The 22,552-nt window shown below is 37.8% G+C and overlaps 1 protein-coding gene across 1 annotated transcript in view; it reads right to left on the bottom strand.

The window, feature by feature from the left end:
- Positions 1-18,836, bottom strand: part of LOC114047317 (b(0,+)-type amino acid transporter 1) — a 42,082-nt gene extending 23,246 nt beyond the window's left edge. The window contains exons 1-5 of the mRNA XM_027868090.1: positions 18,750-18,836; positions 11,099-11,246; positions 8,758-9,000; positions 7,738-7,863; positions 7,003-7,102 (exon numbers count right to left, since the gene is read on the bottom strand). Coding sequence (XP_027723891.1) covers positions 7,003-7,102; positions 7,738-7,863; positions 8,758-9,000; positions 11,099-11,246; positions 18,750-18,836 — 704 coding nt within the window. The remainder of the gene's footprint in view (positions 1-7,002; positions 7,103-7,737; positions 7,864-8,757; positions 9,001-11,098; positions 11,247-18,749) is intronic.
- Between the last annotated feature and the right edge of the window lie 3,716 nt (positions 18,837-22,552).

The raw sequence follows: 22,552 nt of genomic DNA, 5'->3' as shown, positions 1-22,552 counted from the left end.
TCCATTATTCCCTAGCCAGAGAATTAAGGTCACACTGTAAGTATTTAAGAGTTGAAATATACTAGCTGTGTGACCCTGGGCAAGACACTTAACCCCTGTTGCCTTACCAAAAAAAAAAAAAAAAAGTTGAAATAGAAAGAGATAAAATACTAGCTGATCTGCTAAAGTATCTGGAAGGCAGTGACTACTTCATTCATATAGACTTCTTGGAGTAGCTCTGGAAATAAATGTAGGGTAGTGTCTGGCTAACAGAGAGCCAAGGCTTCCAGAAGAGGCATCCTCATAATGAAATTCTTTCATATAAAAAGGTGTTTCTCCTCTTCTATTGTCCATAGCATTTTTCTGTTAGTAATAGCTTCTAATTGGTCCCCCTGCCTCCAGGTTCTCTGTCTCTCTCCAGTTTATCCATCACACAGCAACAAAAATAACCTTCTAAACGGACAGGTCTGACCATTTCACCCTCACACTCAAAAACCTTCATTGGCTCCCTAGCGATTCTAGCAGAAAATACTAACTCAATAGTCAAATATTCAAAGTCCTCCATAATCTAGTGCCAACCTTTCTTTCCTTCCTTCTTTCTTTCTTTCTTTCTTTCTTTCTTTCTAAATTCAATTTTATTTTTAAGTCCACATTCTTTCCTTCACCTCCCATCTACCTGCCCACTCCCAGTTGGGAAAGCAAGAAAATCAAAACCTGTTATATATTTGTATAGTCAAGCAAAACACATTCTCACATTAGTCATCTCCAAAGAAGTATGTCTCAATCTACATACACTTTGAATCCATCACCTCTCTATCTGGAAGTAGGTAGCAAATTTCATCATGGAATGAAATGTGGTTAGTCATTGTGCTGATTAGAGTGCCTAAGTCTTTCAAAACTACTTGTCTTAACAATATCGTTGTCATTGTATAAACTGTTCTCCTGATTCTGTTCACTTTTGCTTTGCATCAGTTCATACATGTCTTCCCAGCTTTCTCTGAAACCACCCCATTCATCATTTCCTATAGGACAAGAGTATTCCATTATATTCAAACACCATAATTTGTTTATCTCTTCACCAATTGATGGGCACTTCCTTAGTTTCCAATTCTTTGCTGCCACAAGAAAGACTTGCTGTATGGGTCCTTTTTGGTATAGACCTGGTAGTAGTATCAAGGGGCCAAAAATATTCACAGTTTAATAGCTTTTTGGATGTAGTTCCAAATTGCTTTACAGAATGGTTGGACAAGTTCACAGTTTCACCAACAATGCATTAATGTACCTATTTTTACACAGCTCTTCTAACATTTGTCATTTCCCTTTTTTGTTAACTTAGTCCATTTGTTGGTTGTGAGGTGGTACCTTAGAGTTGTTTTAATTTCCATTTCTCTAGTTACCAGTGATTTAGAGCATTTTTTCATATGGCTATTGATACCTTGAATTTTATCTTCTGAAAACTGCCTATTTATATTTTTGGACCCTTTATTATTTGAGGAATGGCTCTTATTCCCATAAATTTGAATCAGTTCCCTATATATCTTAGAAATGAGACTTTGATTAGAGAAATTTGCTACAAAGATTTTTGCCCCATTTACCTGATTCTCTTCTCATTTTAGCTGCATTGGCTTTGTTTGTGCAAAAACTTTTTAATTTTATGTAATCAAAGTGACCATTTAACCTCCTGTGAACCTTTCTTATTTCTTATTTGGTCAGGAACTCTTCCCCTATCCATATATCTGACAAGTGGTTTTTTCCATGCTACTCTAAGTTGTTTATCACCCTTTCTGTCTACATTGTATACCTATTTAGAGCTTATCTCAGTATATGGTATGAGATGTTGGTCTGTAACTAGTCTCTACCAGATTGCTTTCCAGCATTCCAAATAATTACAGTCAAATAGTGAGTTCTTGCCTCAATAACTGGGATCTGTGGGTTTATCAAACACTAGGCTACATGCATGTTTACTTCTACATATTGTGTACCCAATCTGTTCCATTGATTAACTTCTGTATTTCTCACCCAGTACTAATTTTTTTTTGATGATTACAGCTTTGTAGTATAGCTTGAGATCTTATACTGCTAAGTTGCCTTCTTTCTCACTTTTTTTTTCATTAATTCCCTTGGTATTCTTGATCTTTTGTGCCTCCAAATACATTTTGTTATTGTTTTTTCTAGTTCTATAAAGCAATACTTTGGTAGTTTGATTGTTATGTACTGAACAAATAAATTACCTAGGATTAGTATCGTCATTTTTATTTTATTGGCTCAGTCAATTATATCTGTGTTTCTTTGTGTAAAGAGTGTTTTATAACTGTGTCCATATAGTTCCTGTGTGTCTTGGCAGGCAGACTCTCTACCTTGGCAGGTAGATTTCTCAAGCTATTTTAAATAGAATTTCTCTTTCTTTCTCCTGCTGGATTTTGTTAGTAATATTTGATGATTTGTGTGGGCTTATTTTATATCACGCAGCTCTGCCTAAGTTACTAATTATTTCAATTAGTTTTTAGTTGACTCTAGGATTCTTTAAGTAAGCCTTCATATCATCTGCAATAAGTGATATTTTGTTTCTTCTTTTCCTACGCTTACTCCCTCTATTTTTCTGGTCTTAATACTTTAGCTCACATTTCTAGCACTATATTAAATAGTAATAATGAATATCCTTTCCTTACTCTTAATTTTACTGAAAAACCTCTAGTTTGTCTACATTAAAGATAATGATGGTTCTTGGTTTTAGATAGATAATACTATGTATTTTACTATGTTTTTTTTACTATGTATTTCTCTCTATAAACATTTTCCTTTTCCTTTAAGAATTGAGATGGTATGCTTTTTGGTGCACATGTGTTTAGTATTAATAATAATTCAGTGTCTATGTGGCCTTTCAGCAAAGCATAATTACTTTGCTTACCTCTTTTAATTAGGTCTAATTTTGCTATTGCTTTCTCTGAGATTATGATTGCTACTCCTGCTTTTTTTTTTCCTACTTCAGCTGAAGCATTAAAGATTCTGTTGTAGCACCTTTTATTAATTCCACTTACATTTTTCTGTCCGGAGTGTGTTTCTTGTAAATAACATATTGTTGAATTCTGGTTTCAAATCCTTTCTGCTATCTTCTTCCATTTTATTGGTGAGTTTGTCCCTTTCATATTCACAATTATTTCTGCTAATTGTGTATTTCCTTCGAACCTATTCTTTTATAAATCCCTCTCTTTGTTTCTGGCCCCATCTTTAAGAGTTTGTTTTGCTTACAACTAATTCCTCCCTTAGTTTATCCTCTCACTTAATTCTCCTTTTCTCTTAAACCCTTTCCTTCCTGTTTTTCTGTTGACTGAAATGTATTTCTGTACTCAACTGTTTGTGTATACTATAGTCTTCCCTCCTATGACTAATTTAAGTGAGAGTGAGGTCCAGAGTCAACCACTGCCCCTCATCCCTTCCTCCTTGCTGTATAGACTTCTACTTCTACACTCCAATTATGGGAGATACAAAGTAATTATAATAAAGTAAATAGAAAGACACACCAAAAAAACAAAAATAAATATAACAAAATTATAAAGATAAATGGTACTCAAATGAAGAGATGTGAGAAGATACCTTCAAACCACTCCTTTGAGGAGGTGGAAGGTCCACAGGTGTTACATATTGCATATGTTTTCACATTTTTTCAATATATTTATCACTAGTGCAGACTTTTTTCCTCTCCAAAAAAAAAATAATATTTGTCATATGGGATGGCTCTCTGGGAAGGAGAGGAGGATAGACACATGAGACCCCACGGTGATGTAAGAAAAAGAAAATATCAATTAAAACTTGTTTAAAAATGAAAGAAATTAACCTATAAGTTCATGCCTACTCACCCTAATGGCTAAGATTTGTAAGATGGAGCTTACTATTCTTTTTCTCATTTCCATGGCTAGATGTATCACCTGAACAGGCCAATGTGAGTTTGAAATCAGGTATTTTAAATTCAAAGTCGAATTACAGATCTATGGAATTTCACATCTGGAAGGGATTTCTTCATTTTACAGGTAACGAAACACAGGCCCAGCGAGAGGAAAGACTTGCTAAAGAGCACTGAGCTCATGAAAAGGTTGACCTAGAACCTAGGTCTCCTGACTCCTAGTCCAGGACCCTTTCACTGCACTAGATTGTCATCTCCCTTGGGACCCTCTTCTAGGTCTTTTTTCTTACTTTACCTCTTTTCTTACTTTGCTGTCTTCCCTTCTCAGTCTTGACCTTGTAGTTAAGTAATGCAATGTTGCACTGTCCTCCAGGTCTAAGTCTTTGCCCCTCTGTCCCAATAACACTCATGACTTGCTAAATCTCAGCTGTCCACTATCCCCCACCTCCACTACTCTACATATTCTAATGGTGATGAATTGGCTCCACTACGTATTCAAGTTCTCTAATATCAACTGAATCCTCGTGGAAATAAAGCAATCCTTTCACTCCTCTCTAACTGATTTTCTATGCACTCCCCACTGCAGCCGTTCTAAGTCTTTTCTCCTCTCCTCAAACCTCTCACATCAACTTTCAGCAGAGGATTTCCTCTCATGTTTTATAGAGAAAATTAAAGCCCTTCACTTTGAGCTCCTTCTTCTCCCCTGCTCTATATTTCAAAACCTTTTGATATCATCCCTCATTCTTTCGTTTATTCTTTCTCCCAGATAAGGCCATTCCCTCTTATTGTCTCCTTAATCCTACCCCTTCCTGTATCCTCCAGGGAGAATTCCCACCAAGATTATCCCTTCTCTCTCTCCACCTCTCTGTCTCTTTGTCTCTGTCTCTCTCATCTTCAATTTTTCACTATTTACTAGTTCATTCCCTGTTGCTTACAAACACACTCAAGTCTCGCCCACCCTTAAAAACCCTCACTTGACCCTATCACCCTCCCAAGCTAAGATCCTTCATCATTCCTCCCTTTCTTTGCTAAACTAGAAAAAGCTATATACTCTTACTGCCCCTACTTCTTCTCTTCTTACTTACTTTTCAACGTTTTGAAGTTTGTTTCCCAATTTCATAACTCAGCTAAAACTGCTGTCAAAGATCCCAATGATTTCTTTTCTTCCCCCCAGTGATTTCTTAATTGCCAAATCTTGCGGCCTTTTCTCAGTCCTTATCCTTTTTTTTTTTTAGCCTCTCTACAGCACTTAACACTGTGGATCCCTTTCTCCTCCTATATACTCTCTTTTCTCTTAGTTTTCATGATATTGCTCTCTTTTAGTTCTCAATCTCTTTTGTGACATAATCATTTGTAGGATTTCTCCTAATTTTAGGTGTACCACAAGGTTCTGTACTGGATTCTTTTCTCTCTATTTTCTCTTGGTGACTACATCTACTTTTATGGGATAGCTCCCAGATCTATATATCCAGCCCTCATCACTCACCCCCATCTTACATCACCCACTACCTATGGACAATTCAAATTGTATGACCTGGAGACATCTAAAATTCAACTTGCCCAAAACAGAACTTATTTTTTCCCCAGAACTTACTTCTCTTCCAATCTCTATTTCTGTGAAAAACACTGCCTTCTTTTCTTTTTTAAAAATATTATTTATGTATTTTTTAACATTCTTTTTTTTAAATTTTGATTTAATATGTTTCCCCCAATTACATGTAAAAACAATTTAAACATTTTTTCAAATTTTGAGTTCCAAATTCCTTCCCTCCCTTTCCCTCTTATTGGGAAAGCAAGCAATTTGATAAATGTGTAGTTATACAAAACATGTAAGTCATGTGGTGACAGAAAACACAAACCCAGTCACCCAAATAAAAAAAATTTTTTAAAAATGCTTTAATCTGCATTCGGATTCTGCCATGTTTTCATAGCCCCAGTTCAAAAATTTTGCTCTGAATATCTCACTCTTGCCCCCCAATTCCAAACAGTTGCCATGTCTTGTTGATTTTAGCTCCACAACATCTCTTTTGTCCATTCCATTCTCTCCACTCACACAAGCTCCAGTCCTCATCACCTCTTGCTGCCTGAACTGCTGAAATAGCCTCATAATTAGTCTCCCTATTTCCAGTTTCTCCCCTCTCCAGTCCATCAACCACAAGGCTGCCAAAGTGATATTTCTCATCAATAGGTCTAAGCATCACTTTTTTGCTCAGAAAAAAAATTTCTTTTTCTTTCTTTTTCTTTCATTGCTTTAAGCATTTAAACCCTTTCACAATTTGGCTCATACTTAGCTTTCCAGACTTATTATACATTATTGCTCTTAACACACTCTTCAGTTCAGTCAAACTGACCTACAGGTTGTATTCACATATGACCTACCTCTATCATGGAAGGCACTCCTTCCCCTCAGGTTTCTAGAACCCCTAGCCTTATCCAAAACGGAGTTCAAGCACAAAGGCCTTCCCTATCTTCCCTCTCATCCCAAACTACTAGCTACCTTCTCAAAATTAATTTGTACTTATTTTGTATATATTTGTGTGTGGAATGTTGTTCCACTATAATATGTATGTTTCTTGAGGGCAAGGAATGTTTTAATTTTGTTTTTGTATCCCCAATGCTTAACACAGAAAACATGCTAATAAATACATGTTATGTATGTATAAAAAAACTTGTTTCTTTGCATTAAGTGATGTGGGAACAGAAATGTATTATCTGAAGCCCTCATGTACATGGTTTTCAACAAAATGATAACAGAGAAATCAGAGAGCATGGAATGTAATTAGCTAGTTAGCCAATTCTGTTTGGCTCAAGCAATTAATGTAGTTTCAACTTAATTTATAAATTTTTTTGTTCTTTAGTCAAAACCTGAAAAGATGTTGAATTCTACCCTTTAACTGCTCTAATTGATTTAAGAAAAACCTCTAATTGATACTTGGTATAATGTCCAAGTTTGAGTTAGAGTCAAGTTGAACCTTCAGGGAAAGTCTAGTACTAGAAAGTTTAAAAGAGAAACAAATCACAAGATTTCAGATGTCCTTTGCTTACTTTTGAGAGCCCAGATTATTGTGGCCAGTAGTATTTACTACCTCTATGGTATGTCTAGTACCCAGATAGTAACTTACCATCCATCATATGCCCAGAGTCCATTATAAAATGCCAGACTCATGGCACCCACAGAGACACTGGAATCTTCAAAGGAATTTTCAAAGTTTTTTGTTTTCCCTAAAATAAAAATATAGATGCCATAGGTATTGAGAGATGAAATTAATAGTTCCACCCCCATTTTCCACTTGAAATAAGTATCTGAACAGTGATTTCAGATTATAAGACACATACTTTGACAACAAAATGAGAGGCTAAAGATTCTTATGAACTAATCTACTAGATTTTTTTCTTACATTTTCCCATCTCTGTATAAAATGAAAAATTATACCTTAAGAACATTTAAAGCAATTCCACCAACAAACTCAATACAGTTATTTACCATACTAAGACAATCAGGACCTGCTCATAAAAGGAAGTTGTCCCAATTCCTTAGAAATAATTATAATTCAACAAATACTTAAGTGTCTACCACATGCAAAGCAATACTAAGAGAGGAGGTTAGTAGTAGGTAAAGAACTGGTGTCAGCGTCAGGAGGACCTGAGTTCAAGTCCTCTCTCTAACACATACTGACTGGGTAACTGAGCAAATCACAACCTTTTAGTGCCCTAAGCAATTCTCTAAGACTATAAATTGCTGAGCAGTTTAACTGCTCTCCCACTTCTTCCACTGAAACCCTCAAAACTTTAGAAGGCCTTGACCTCACAGAGTTCACAGAGAGCTCAGCAATAGGAAAGATAGAAATGAGATTTACCTTGGGCAAGAAGCACAATTCCACTTATAATAATAATGGTGACAATCACCAACTTGGCTGCCGTGAAAAAGTTCTGTACATAACTGCCCAGCTTCACACTCAGGGAATTCACTGTTGTGATAACCACTGGAAGGAAAGTCAGACATAGGAAAGGAGTTTTATATTCTAGATTTTTCAAAATCCTTGATCTAATGCCAACACATAGAAAATGCTTTGGGAAGATTCTGGAAGAATACTGTGATGCTCATTCCTAGGTATATCCTACATAATTACCTATTGGGTTTCAAGGAAAATACATACACATATACATATATATGTATATACACATATATTTTTATTATGTATATTTATATATAAAAGATAGGTTAGAGAACATTTTAAACATCTGTAATTGTTTTAAACATTTGTAATTTTAAAAATCAGTCCAAGTATGGCTTAGACATCCATCCAGTGGAAGTATAACAAGGTACATGGTCTAGTGAAACAGGAGGAGAAGGCTCTCAGCCAACAGTCTAATGTGAATGAAACCCTCAGCCTAAAGTGTGTAAAAAGGGAGAACCGAGCCCTTGTCTAACCTCCCTAAAGCTCCATCTATTACATCACTCAGCCTCTTCCCCAGTACAATAGCCAGTCTTGGGGCAGCCAGGTGGCTCAGTGGATAGAGCACCGGCCCTGAAGTCAGGAGGACCTGAGTTCAAATCTGGCCTCAAACCAAATACTTGACACCTACTAGCTGTGTGACCCTGGGCAAGTCACTTAACCCCAATTGCCTTAAAAAAAATAAAATAAAGAGTTTAAAAAAAATAGCCAGTCTCTGTAGAGCCCCTGGCCCACTCAGATGCTATGATGGGGAAGTAACAAAGAGGCCAGTGATTCCAAGTCTAGGTTTCCTCAGGAAAAGCAGTATTGGCTGTATTATAGCCATTTCATCCTGGGAAACACTCAGATGCCAGAAGGATCTAGAGTTCATAATTCATGTTCTCAGATAGGTATATCTGCATAGCAATAGAGGAAACTTACAGATGGCTGCTGCTGCAAGACACTTGACAACGAGTTCTGGAGGCTTACAATTGCCATAGAAGGGGACAGACACGTATTCAGCAAAGGTGAGACAAATAATGGCAAATGAAGAGGGTTTGATGACAATCAAACTGGTCCAAGAAAAGAGGTAGGCAGGTATAGGGCCAAAGGCTTCCATCAGGTAAGGATATTCACCTCCTGATTTGGTGATCATTGTACCAAGTTCAGCAAAACACAGAGCACCTGAAGAATAAACACAGAGAATGAAACAACCTCTATTTCCAAGGAGCATATGTCTTAATGGAACATACATAGCATAAAATATACATAGCGTAAATATAAAGCACAAATACATGCAAAGAAGATAAATACAAGGTAGTCTGAGAGGGAAGGCACTATAATTGGGGAGATCAGGAAAGACTTTATGGAGAAAATGATGCTTAAGCTTCATTTTATTTTTTCTTCTTCCTTTTTTTTTTTTTTAAGCTAGTCAATGGGGTTAAGTGACTTGCCCAGGGTCACACAGCTAGTAAGTGTCAAATGTCTGAGGTCAGATTTGAACTCAGGTCCTCCTGACTCCAAGGCTGGAGCTCTATCCACTAAGCCACCTAGCTGCCCCTAAGCTTCATTTTAAAGGAAGGAATGCTGTCTGCGAAGCAGGAGTAAGGAAAGAATGCATTCCAGGCATGTGGAATAGCCGATTCAAATGCACAACCAAGATAGTAGATGGCGTGTCATGTGCGAGGAACAGCAGAAGATCAGTTTGGCTAGATGGCAGGATAGAAAAGGAGGAATGGCTAATGAAACTAAAAAGATAGGTTGAGGTCAGGTTTTAAAAGCCAAACAGATGAGTTTATTATATTGGGGTTGATTGAGTAGGGGAGTCATACAGTCAGATCTATGTTTAAGAAAAATTATTGTGGTAGCAGTGTGTAGGTAGGACTAGAGTGGGGACAGACTTGAGACGGAGAGACCAAAGAGAAGTAAACATGTCTGAAATGAGACCAAGGCCAGCAGAGCTCCCATTTGGATGGAGTCACAAATATTAAATCCTTCAGCACCCAAAGTTCTTTGGTGATTTACCCCTGAGTAGAATCCAAATTCCCCTGGTGTACCAGTGGCTCCTCTTTCCTATTCTTGACTGGAGAATTCTGGCTAGTTGGGACCAACCTCCTTTCCCTATCCTGGATTTCCTCACTGCTCTCTTCTCCCTCCTTGGGTATCATATGAGTCTCTCTCTGCTCTCCCAGCTCTGTATAGCCCCTGGATTAGGGTTAAAGTTATGGAAAAATGTTTCAAATACTCTGGCAACTTTGTCCAAAGAGTTGGAATGGGGCCAGCAAACCCAATGGTGGTAAACCTCTCCAGGAAGTTTTCAGAGGTCATGCATGTCAGCCTCCTCTGCAGGGAAACTTCTCCTTTTAGTAACTGCTTTCTCTTATCTGTAATGAGGACTATGTAGCACAGTGGAAAGATCACTAGACTTGAAGTCTGAAGACCTGAAGACCTGAGTGCAATCTAAGCTCTGACATTCACTAGTTCTGGGACAATGGACAAGTATCCATGATCTCTCTGAACCTCAGTTTCTCTATTTGTAAAATGGTGCAAATAATATAATACCTACCTCAAAGGGTTGTTTTTGAATTGAGGAAAGCATTTTGTAACCCTAATGCACTAAGTAAATCATTATTAGAACAGAAAGAGATGTCCATAGAACTAAGTGTCCAAGAATTAAAAGAAAGGTATTAATGACATGGCTGAGACTACTGACTAGCATTTAAAAAAGGAAGATATGACACTCCCTAAAAAAAAAGTCTATTTCTGGGACATCTAGGTGGCACAGTGGATAGAACACTGGCCCTGAAGTCAGGAGGACCTGAGTTCAAATCTGGCCTCAGACAAAACACTTGACACTTACTAACTGTGTGACCCTGGGCAAGTCACTTAACCCCAATTGCCTAAAAAAAAAAAAAAGTCTATTTCCTAATGCAGTATTGATGGTTATTATGGTGGCTTTCTCCTCCTGTGACTGTGTATTCATTTATGAGCTGAAAGCTACCAGTACATCACAAATACCCATTCTCTTCCGACAACATACCCATTCTTAGGTCTTTCCTGTTTGACAGTTCACATATTTTACATTATTGCTTCACCTATCGATTTACAAAAGTCCCCATCACCGATTTAGCTAACTTGGAGAGTCCTCAAAGGAAGGTTGTCAGCAGCAAGAGAGACAATACAGAACGAGGTTAACACAATGTAACTTCGTGTACTTAAATTTAAAGTGTCTTAAGTACCACACAGGTACCGATTTGGATGTTTTGTTCGTTTGTTTTTTTACCTAATGTAGCAATAATCCCACAGGTCGACCATATGATCAAACAAGGTCCCACAGCATTGACGTTGCTAAGTACAGATTTGGGTGAAATGAAGATTCCTGAGCCAATTATGGTGCCAATAATGATACAAATTCCACTAATTAGGCCCACCTTGAATTGAGAAGGAGAAAAATAACCGTTAGGTACGCTGAAGTGATTTTGGTAGGAAAAGCTGCCTAGAAAGACAACAAAAGAGAAACCAGGATCGTGAACCCAGGCAGAATCCCAGAGCTGGATGAGACCATAGAGGTTGCCCACTCATCCTGGTATCTACCCTGCCAGCTTCTCCCCACCAGAAACAGCAGTCTCTTAGACCAGACCTCCAGAGACCCTGGCCCTGAACCTGAAGGGAGCTCGTTCACTCAGCTTTAGAACTCCACTAACGCATTGCTACTCTATATTAGAGGGGGAGTAAATCAATCTTTACCTCAACTCTCTAGGTCTAACCAGTTCCAAACCATGTAGCCATCTACCAGAGTACCAGTTGGTCAAGAAGAATTTATTAACCACCTACTTCGTGCCAGGGACCATGCTAAGTGCTGGACCAGGACCTAGCCAGCACAGACATCTTCTTATTTATCCCGTCCTCTGATGGCAGCCCCTCCTGTTCTACCCTGACTCATCCTCTTTACCTCTCTTACTCAGAAAACAATAATAAAATCCATCTAACCATTGTGACTAGAAGATGTGTGAAAATCCACTATGATATAGCTCTACTCAATCCCTGTGACTGCCTTGATTGAAGTGCCCTTCCATGGTCACTACTCTCTAAAGACATCTTGTATTCCTATAAAAATAGAAGCTCCTTAAGGGAAGGGGTGGTCTCATTTGTACCAGCACCTAGCCCAGTGTTTGGTACAAAGTAGGTACTTAATAAAAGTTGATTGATAGTCCAGCTAATGCCCAAGCAGTAATCACTTCTTTTTTTAAATAATATTTTATTTTTTTCCGAAATACATGTAAAAACAACTTTTAACTTTCATTTTTAAAAATTTTGAGTTCCAAATTCTCTCCCTTCCTCCCAATCCCCCTCATTGAGAAGGCAAGCAATTTGACATAGGTTATACATGTGTAATCATGCAAAACATATTTCCATGTTAGTCATATTGTGAAAGAAAACATAGAACAAAAAACAAACCCATAAAGTAAAAAACAGTATGCTTTGATATGCATTCAGATTCCACTGATTCTTTCTCTGAAGTAGACAGCATTTTTTATCATGAGTCTTTTGGCATTGTTTTGGATCACTGTATTGCTGAGAATAGCTAAGTCATTCACAATTGATCATTTTATGATTTTGCTCTTACTGTTGTCCTGTTCTCCTGGTTCCACTCACTTCACTTTGCATCAGTTCCTGTAAGTCTTTCCAGGTTTTTCTAAACCCTCCTGATCATCATTTCTCATGGCACAATAATATTCCATTACAATCATATGCCACTTGTTCAGCCATTCCCCAATTGCTAGACATCCCTCCACTTGCAGGAATCACTTCTATAGCATCCTTCATACTTGGTCATCCAGCTTCGCAATTGACTTGTAATAAGGAGGAACGCACTACTGGGGAAACTTATTCTACTTTTGGACAACTTGAATTACTATTAACTTTTTCTCTCACCCATTCTTCTTCTCTCAAATACAGCCTTCACATATCAAATCAAAAACTTCTTTTCAAGTCCATAAAAGGACAAAAGAGGGCCAATTTAGTCTGTGCCTGGAATGTTTTTGTATTTCATACTTCATGGCAGATACTTAACAAAATAAGATTAATTATACTAATAATAATAGCTTCCATTTCTACAGCACTTTTAAACTGACAAAATGCTTTCCTAAAAACAATCCTGCAGGGGGCAGCTAGGTGGCATAGTGGATAGAGCACCAGCCCTGGATTCAGGAGGACTTGAGTTCAAATCCAGTCTCAGACACATAACACTTACTAGCTGTGTGACCCTGGGCAAATCACTTAACCCCATTGCCTAGCCAAAAAAACAAAAACAAAACACAATCCTGTAAAGTAGACAGAAAAAATATGATTATCATGATTCTCCAAAAAAGAAATTTGAGTTTTAGAGGAAGGAAGAGACTTTCACATAGAGTTAGTAAATTTCCAAGCAAAGATCTGAACCCACATTTCCTGACTCTATGTATTATACTCTTTCTTATTTGCACTGCCTGGCTTATAAATGATGGTTTATAAAAAGATCCTTTAACACTTCAAGGATTGGTCATTTCTTTGGTAGTAGTAGTGTCCCCACTAATGCAGACTGCAACTCCTCTATTACTTAGTAGCTAGTCTTCAGGAGTTCCTGTGGCCTCCACTAACATCCTTCTCTGATGCTTCATCATGGCATGGAATGACCTGGGGTTTTCAAAGGCTGTGCCAGCAGCAGATTAGATGCTACCAAGCTGTACTGTTTAAGGGCCAGATTATGCTCAAAGGAGCCGATCATCTGGAATTAATTTTTAAGCCACAGAAATAAAATTGAGTGAAATAGCTGTAACTATTCCTATCTACCTCTTTGCCACAGGATAGAGCGGCATCGTATTACTTCATTAGACAAAGACAAAAAGAGAAGAAAAGGATAATACTGAGAACTGTGTTTGTGTTTACATCAGAGGGACGTGAACTTGGGTTGTTGATGACACATTTGGGGAGGACAAAGAGTTAACTGAAGACTTAACCTGGGGTTGATGAACTTGTTGTTGGTGACATTTTTAATACATATTTTGGTAACTTTTTCAATATAACTGACTTCCTTTCTAATTTTATTTTGTGTATTTATCTGAGAAAGGGTCTTTAGGCTTCGTTAGACAGTCAAATGGATCTGGGGCACAACAAAGGTTAAGAATTCCTGCTTTAGGGACTTTACAAGAAATAAGGTGCCTAGAATACAATTTAGGTCATGCAAACACTGGTGATACTGACCCAAGAATATTTCCCATGACCAAAACCAACAAATGACACTCTTCCTTAGACTGACAGCGGCTGAAATTTGAAGGGTAGGCACAAAGGAGATCTACATGTGTTCCCTGTAGTTGTGCTGATTGAGTTATGAATGTCAACAGGGAGAAGGTAGGAAACGAGCTATTTGACACTTTTAACAATGGCTTGGACAAAGGCATTAATAGCACGTTCAACATACTTGCAGATGACACAAGGCTGGGAAGGATAAATAACACCCTGGTTGTCAGAGTCAGGATCAAAAACTATCTTAGGACCACTGGATCAGAGATTTAGAGCTGGAAAGGACCTTGGTAGTCATTTAGCCCAACCCCCTTCATTTTACAGATAAGGAAACTGAGGTCCTGAGAAGTTATTTTCCCAAAGTCACTTGACAGGCTGGACTAACATTTGGCTGAAACTAATAAATTAAATTTAATAAGGAGAAATATAGTACCTTGAACTTGGGTTTTAAAAAAAAAAATCAACTTTATAGGTACAGGACAGGGCGGGGGACATTTTAGATAGAACTGGACAGAAGTTTGTTTGGAAAGTATTTGGAAATTTTGGTGGACTGCAAACTAATTAAGAGTCAGTAGTGTGATTTACCAGCCAAGAAAAGCTAATATGATATGGTGTTACATTAAGAGAGGTATAGCTCCCAGAAAGGCACAATCCTGCTTCCTCTGTTATGGTAGGGACACATGTGGAGTATTGTGTTCGGTTTTGCACACCACAGTTTAAGGACGACATGATAAACTGGAGAGCACTCAGAGGAGGGTTATCAAGAGGGGCTTTGAGACTATGTCATATGAGAATCGGTTGAAAAAACCAGACACATTTTACAAAAGAGAGTGGAAAAGATTTCGAATCAGCACCGCTCCAGGATCCAGCTCTCCTCTGGCAGTCCAGGTTACAAGCAACTAGCTCTATCTGACAATTGAAGGAGGGAAGGAGACCTTCCTGAAGCACTTAGTTTAGCCCAAGCTCAGTCTTGTTTCTCTAGTTGATGCTATCAGATTCTCCAGCCTAATCTTTCAAGGACCTTGATTTGCATAAAAGCTGATATCGCTAGAAGCAGGCATTAAAAAAAAAAAAAGCCTTAAATGCCCTGAATAGCTGCAGAATTGAGTATGTATACATTTCATGCATGATCCCTCAGCTCTAACTTCTGAAAAGTGCAGGGCCATCCTTATGGTTCCAAAAGGACATCATTACAATCTCAAACTGATATAAAAGTGAGTCACTTAAATCCTGTTTCCTTGACACTATGGAACTCCAAGCCACAAAGATAAATTAGTGATGAACTTATTTTTAGCTGGGCAATTCTTTAGTTCTTAGAAGAATTCAGGTTGCTATTACACACTTAATTTGGGTCATATAACCTCCTGACTGCTGAATCTGCATTCTAGAAATTTATTCCAGAAAATCCTGAGGCAGGATTCTTTGGAGAAGGGAGTGACTGGCACTCCCTTTCCAATGTCTAATCCTGACCAGAAGTAGCTGCCAAATTCATATACTGAACTCGGGAAGTCAAGGAGGGGAGATGAGACCATTAGAAAAGAGCAGCCCAGAAAACCAGGAGCCTTGTAGGTAATTTCCATCTGGGAAATGTCCTGAAGTCTATGGATGAGACTGAAAGTATTTGGGTCCACATGTTATGGTGGCCACAAGTGTCCTAAAGTAACCCTAGTTCTTCTCTGAGTCTGTCTTTCACATCAGAGTACTCCTAAGTCATCCTGCCATCTGCTCAATTGGAGATGTCACAGCAGTCCTGAACCTCAGCCCCAGGGTTGCACCAGAACAACCTCTCTCAGGGGCCTCAGGGCTGAATGGCCAAAGTGGTGGGACTTCTTCTGCCCCAGGGAATTCTTCTCAAGGTTGACTCCTCTCTGCCAGCCTCACCTGATCTCAGCTAGAAAGATTTCAAGTTAACTTTGAAAAACATGGGACAGTTTTGAAAGTTATTAACCTATGCTAAGGAGGGCTAATAGGAACTCAATCTGGGAACCGAGCCAGCCGTTCCAAGGGACCTAAGGCTGATGGTTCCAGCCTCCCATTGTGGTAAACAGCTCAGATTGCCCTTGAGTCTCAGGGTAGCCTAATAGCACTTAATTATGAGAGCCTTCTCTGATTTCTCTTCGGTCCTTCAAGCCAATGCTCTGCAGGCATTGTTTATGGACAAGAACAGTGAGAATGAAATGCTTGGAGACTAATTATAAAAACAAATCTTCTTACTCATATGTTGCTGTATGCCTTACAAATTGTTTTACTTATGTTCTCCTATTTGATTCTGGAAATAATAACTCTGAGAAGTAGTATGGCAGAATGTAAAAATGGCTGAGCTCAGGAGAGTGAGGTACTAATCCAGTTGTTTCTGGCTCTGAGCCAAAGGCTGTTTTATTATATGTCTCGGTTGCTTTTCTCTCCATATCTATTATGGGTCATTCCCAGATGTCCACTACACATGCAGAAATATTAAAGTTTCTAGGGGCTAAAAACTGGCTGTTACATTTTCTTTGGAGGAGGAATCTTCAGTTTTTGTATTTACTGTCATTATTTTGACTGGGGATTTCCCTGTCTTAGCTCCTGAGCCCTGATACTAGGCTTTCTTTTGTTCTCTCTCAAATTTCCAGACTGACCAGAAGGCCATATCACATTTGCTGTAATCTCTGACATGGGAGAGGCGCCAGAAGGGAGAGTATTAGTCAAACTGATTGTTTACTGTCAAGCTAGTTATTTCATTAGGGAGATTTCATAAGCCCCACTGAACTCCAAATAGTTGGACTTTTGTCCTCCAATTGCCATCAAACTGTGGGATTCGATAATGTTTCTCAAAAATGGAAGTTAGGTTTTAAAAATCTAGAGTATTAGATCATGGCTTTACTGAGATTTAAGGGACCTTAGTGATTGTATTCAATCCTATAATTTTACCAAGGAGTAAACTAAGTGTCCAAAGAGGAAAAGTGATTTGCCCAAGGTCACACAAGCTAGTAGGTGGCAGAGGCAGGATTTTAGTCAGGTCTTCTAGAATTCAGAGGGATCAAACCATGGGCCACAAGAAGCCAGCAAAACTCCAAAGGAACCAGATTAAAATGTAATTGGAAATGTTTAACAAAATAAATAAAAATACAATACCACATAGATAATGTTAATTTGTGCTTTTCTAAGTAAAAACTGCAGGGATCTGTCTCTATTAAAGTTCTATTTTCTGTTCTATTTCTAGACCACTGAAGTCAATTTCAGTACTCTTAACATTACAATACAGTTTTCTAAATCCAATTCTATAGGCAACAAGTTTAGAAAAATGGGGCTCATGCTAGAATTCCCCAAACAATCTTTCCTATTTTTGTTTCTTTTCTAGAGTGGCTAATAATCAGGGTAATGAGCCAGTTTAGTTTGGCAGGATCAGGTGACCTACAGGAAAGGATAAAAGCTAATTGTATGGCTTTACTCAGGGAACAGGAATTGAATGGAAATTTAGGGAATCCCACCACATGTACACATCTCTTTTATTTTGAAAAAATCTTTTCTTGGTACTGTTTTCCCTCTAACAACCATCCTTTCTCTCTGCTTCCATTCATGATCAAACTTAAATCAGTGTTCTCTATCCTCTTCCTCCATTTCCTGTCCATCCATTTCACCTTTGACATTGAAATCTGGCTTCTATCCTTTTCACTCAGCTGAAAATGTTCTCTATTAATTCCATGGTCAAATCTCATGGTCATTTACTCTACCTCCTTTTTCTTTGGTTATTCTACTGTATTTGAAATCCTTAAATTTCCTCCTTAAAAGTCCCTCCCTTGATTTGTGTGACCACACAATCACTCGGCTCCTCCTAGCTCTTGAACCACTCTTTCCCAGTTGTTGTTAATTGCTTTTGTTAATTTCCCTTTCTTCTTGCAATATTTATACTTTTTCCTTTGCATAATTCATGTGCAGACTTTAACTCTCACACTTTCCAATCAATGCGGCCAACTCTCAAATTTGTCTCCAATGCTTTCCCCTCACCTGTATTTCCAACTGCCTAGTAGGTGTGGTCACAAGATGCCTTGCTATTATGTCAAAGTACTCATTATTTGAAAATCTCACTACAGTAAAACGATTTGGATGTACCATGATGTTTATTGTGGGATTTTCCCTGAACAAGGACCCCTTTACCTCATGCCAATCAAGGACATATTTTCTAAGAAGCATGGAAACATTATGGGGTAAAGGGTAAAGGAAAGAACACCAGACCAGGATTCAGAAGATGTGGGTTCAAGCCACACCTCTGCCACTTCCTCTCCACATGACCTTGGGTAGGACCTGTGATCTACTGCAGCCACAGTTTCCTAATCTGTAAATAGGGATAGGTAAGCACTGCTTACCTTATAGAGTAATTGTGAGTATCACAGTAAATGATACATGTGAAAGTGCTTTATAAAGTGTAAAGCCCTTTGTAGGATAGAAGGAATCATTATTATAATAACAGGTTTCCAATATTGAGAGGAAAATAATGTGCACTAGTCATAAGAAGAGGAGAGGACCAAAACACTTATGGCACTTTTTAATTAAACATGAAAAATTAATTAAATATACATTGATGTGATTTTGCCTGCAATTCTTTATATACCAGTTCCTGTCTGTCACAAAGAGGAGGGTACCAATTTTTTAGAAGGAAGAATGACACTCACCTCTTTTTGTAGGTTTGTAGTTTTAGCTTCTTTACTCTGGATCGATTGGTCATCTTCTCTTCTTTTTCTTACACTCTTTTCCTCCATTTTAACCTCTCAATAGGTCTTAGGAAGATATAAAGAGAACAAAAACAGAATATTTATCAAGCAGATTCATTCCCTACTGACTACTGCAGGATTAATAGACAAACATGTACAGCATCAAGATTTTCCTCAGTTTTTCACTATGCAATGGAAAATCAGCAATTCTGCTAACATTTTTGATAATTAAGCTACAATTAATCTGTAGCAAGTTTAATTATCCTAATTAACTCCAAAATTAAAGGATTTACATGTCTTAGGGAAGAACAGGTTTCTGTCATTGACAAGTAATCCTGTTAGTTCTAGTAGCGAAATTTAACCTGTAAAATGACACAGTTCTGATCTTTGCACAATTTAAAATCATCAGTTGCATAAATATTTAGAAACTCATCATTTATGTATGTCAAGCTAGACCTTCTTGCATGTCAAGATGTTATAAAATCAGCTCAAATTTGCTTCATTTTGGGGGACTCACAACTTTATTGTATCTTACACATCCCTATGGCAAAGCACGCTACTTTTTAGTGCGGATTTACTGAGAAAGCTTTTGACAACACTTTCAAATTTTGTTTTTTCTAAGTGAAAAAATAAATACTATATCTATATATAGTGCCTGGCAGAAATCTCAACAGCCATGTCATCTGTGCCTTTTATTTTGCACCTAGTCAGTTCTCAGAAAACACTCACTGAACACTGATACATCATAGAATAAAAGAATGGTTAAGGGAGACCAACTCAAAGTTAATTCAATAGTGAATTACAGTTAAAAGACAAATTCCCCATTTCCCAAAAGAAACCCCCTCCTGACACTTTTGACTGAGTGATTCCATCATGCACTTACCTTCCTTCTCTCTTTGACCTTACAGATCTAGGAGATGAGCTTTTCCTTCTTTAAAAAATCACTCACTTGGGAACACCCATGTCTTTTGCTTAGGAGTAGAGGAAAAAGGTACAGAGGTCGTTAGGGGTAATTATTAAACGAATTTTTCTGCAAGGAAGCTGAGATACACACACAGAAAAAAACAAAGATGTGAGGCTGAGGCAAGATAGCTTCTCTTCCAAAAATGCCTTTGGTTTTTTTTATGAGTACAAACCAAATTTCTACCAATTTCCACAAATGTCAAGTCACACCATTGAGGATTCATTTTAAAGAGTTCTAAAAGTGTTTTTCTAATCTCTAAGAATAAAGTTAAGATGAGCATTGCATTCATTACTATATTGTTTTTAAAGAGGCTCTGTTTGCAGCTTACCCATGAGTTCTACAAACATTAACTGCAGTTCATATAACTCATCGGTTAAGATGTTTTGTTCCTTGCTTAGGTCAGGAGGTTTGCCCAAAGCTATTGATTTGTTTTTCAATATGGTTGAATTCCAAGTAGGTGGGTAGGTGAAATGAAGATGAGATTTTTTTTTTCACCTACCATTTCCCATCGGATTTTTTTCTTTTCTACTCAAAACCAGGAACTTGCAATTTTGCAGACGCATGTTTCTCACAGGAAATTCAGAACAGGTTGTTTGTACTTGCCATCTCTGTCAGATCCTCATCTTCCTTCTCTTCTAGAATTCTGTAAAATGCCAAGGATCCTAGGGAAGTGACTGGGGTTCCAACATTTTGCTACTAATGATACTGTTTTTAGCAAGATCCTAGAAAGGTCCATTTTAGAATCACAGAAGAGTTCCTAGAGACCCCTTTGTCCCTCTCAAAGAGAGCTCCACACTTGCGGCATAGCACAAAGTCTCAGAGGAAGTTCAATGAGGGGTTCAACATCCATGATAACTCAGAAACCAAAGAAAGAGACTCCAGGAGAGAAATCCTTAGAGGAAAAGAAGAGTGTCCTTTTAGTCTCAGTCTCTTTTACCACTGACTTTTCAACAGGATTTCTGGGAGAACAAGTTAGATAAGGTGGCAAAGTATAATTTAGAAGGTCCTGACTAATGCCTAAACATTAATGGTACTTGCTTATCAATGATTCTTACTCAGGGAGAAATTTCACTGTGTGAGAGAGACTAAGTTGGGGAACAAAAGGTCATAGAACAAAGAATTTACCTTGAAAATTACCTTGGAACCAAAACACACACATATCTAAAACTAGGAAGGCTGTCTTTTCTAAGCACCAGACTAGGCTTTCTTCAAACAAGTTAACATGGTGCAGTGTCACAGGGCAATACAATACCCTGCAGAAGAGAACTTTTTTCATCAACTCTAAACTGAAAAATTAAAATGAAAATGAGCTTTGTAAAGCACACCTCAGGGACAAAAGATTCCATTTATATTTTGGAAGTTTACTGTTTACACCTGCCTCCATTAGAGTGCTGCTTAGCATGATACCCTCAAATAACCAACTCCACTGGGAGCCAGACTATAAACATGGTATCAATAATTGCTCAAACAGATCTGTGATTTCATCAATGTAGATATTCTCTCCAACGATTCAGTTCACAATACATTCATGCCTGCTGATCCTGTGTGATTCTTGTCCATACCCTCTCATAAATTTACCCCAGAAGGTTAAGTCAATGTAGGGGCTTTCCTTGTTTTCACATGACATCACAAGGATATAAAGGGAATCCAATTGGCTGTCTATATATTATTTTTTGCTCTTACCCCATAACCAGCCTATCTGCTTTTTCACTCATAAATGTCTCTGATGACATTTTTGATTCTTCATAATTCTTTGTAATGGGTTGCAACCTGCTCATGCCCACCCTGGGCCTCTCCACTATCCTTGGGGTGATACTCATTTTCAGTCCTTCAGATACTACATTCTTCCATGATGCACAGTACACTGTTGGTAGATATTATTTTAAGAAGATGGGTCTTAGTCTTATTAAAAAGTTTAGAGTTATAAAAATAATTTTGCAACTTCCCAAAGGGAGATCCATCACACTTATAATAATAACTAGTATTTTGAACAGTTATATATACAGTATTTTATACAGTTTATATAGGTTTGCAAAGTGCTTTCCAAATATTATCTCATCTGATCCTCACAACAACCTGGGAGATATGGGTTATTCCCATCCCCATTTTACAGATGAGGAAACTGAGGCAGACAGAAGTTAAGGGACTTGTCCAGAGTCATACAGCTAGTAAGTGTCTGAGCTTAGATTTGAACTCAGGTCTTCTTGACTTTAGGTCTAGTACTCTAATTCACCTTGTTGTCTCAAGACCTTGATCTTGTTCAAGAGCTTCTCCAAAATTCCAAGTCTTAATGCAACCAGCTGCATATCTTCTACAAAAAGGAGACTCTAGAGGACCTTATGATATATAGGGAGTCCTTTGTAGCCCTGGACTCTGCACTGGGTCTCTTCTATGATAGTAGTAAGCACCTTTGGCAAGTATCTATCTCTGTTTTATGCCTCATAATATTTATGATCAATGGGTCATGAAATAAGATTACTTCTGCTACACTTTTCAAGGTATAATAGATTTGAAGGAATCTTATATAACTAGGACATATATGTGGGAGAGGTCTTGTTGGAAGAGAGCTCTTAAGGTGATATTTTGCTCTACTACTTTTTTTATAGTTAATAAACAGTAAGCACAGTAGGAGCTTGTATTCTCTGAAATTTTCAGTCAATTGTATAATGGTAGAGATATAAATCCTTCATCCTATCTTTCTTAACTTTCTATTTATTGATTGATCAATTGATCTATCTATCTGATCTACTTTGGAATAACACCTGCAACAAGCATGCATTTCCCTTCTATTACCCTCATT

Source organism: Vombatus ursinus, unplaced genomic scaffold, assembly GCF_900497805.2.
Source record: "Vombatus ursinus unplaced genomic scaffold, bare-nosed wombat genome assembly UNPS02014786.1, whole genome shotgun sequence".
Lineage (NCBI taxonomy): Eukaryota > Metazoa > Chordata > Mammalia > Diprotodontia > Vombatidae > Vombatus > Vombatus ursinus.
This window is presented reverse-complemented; position numbering and strand designations above follow the sequence as displayed.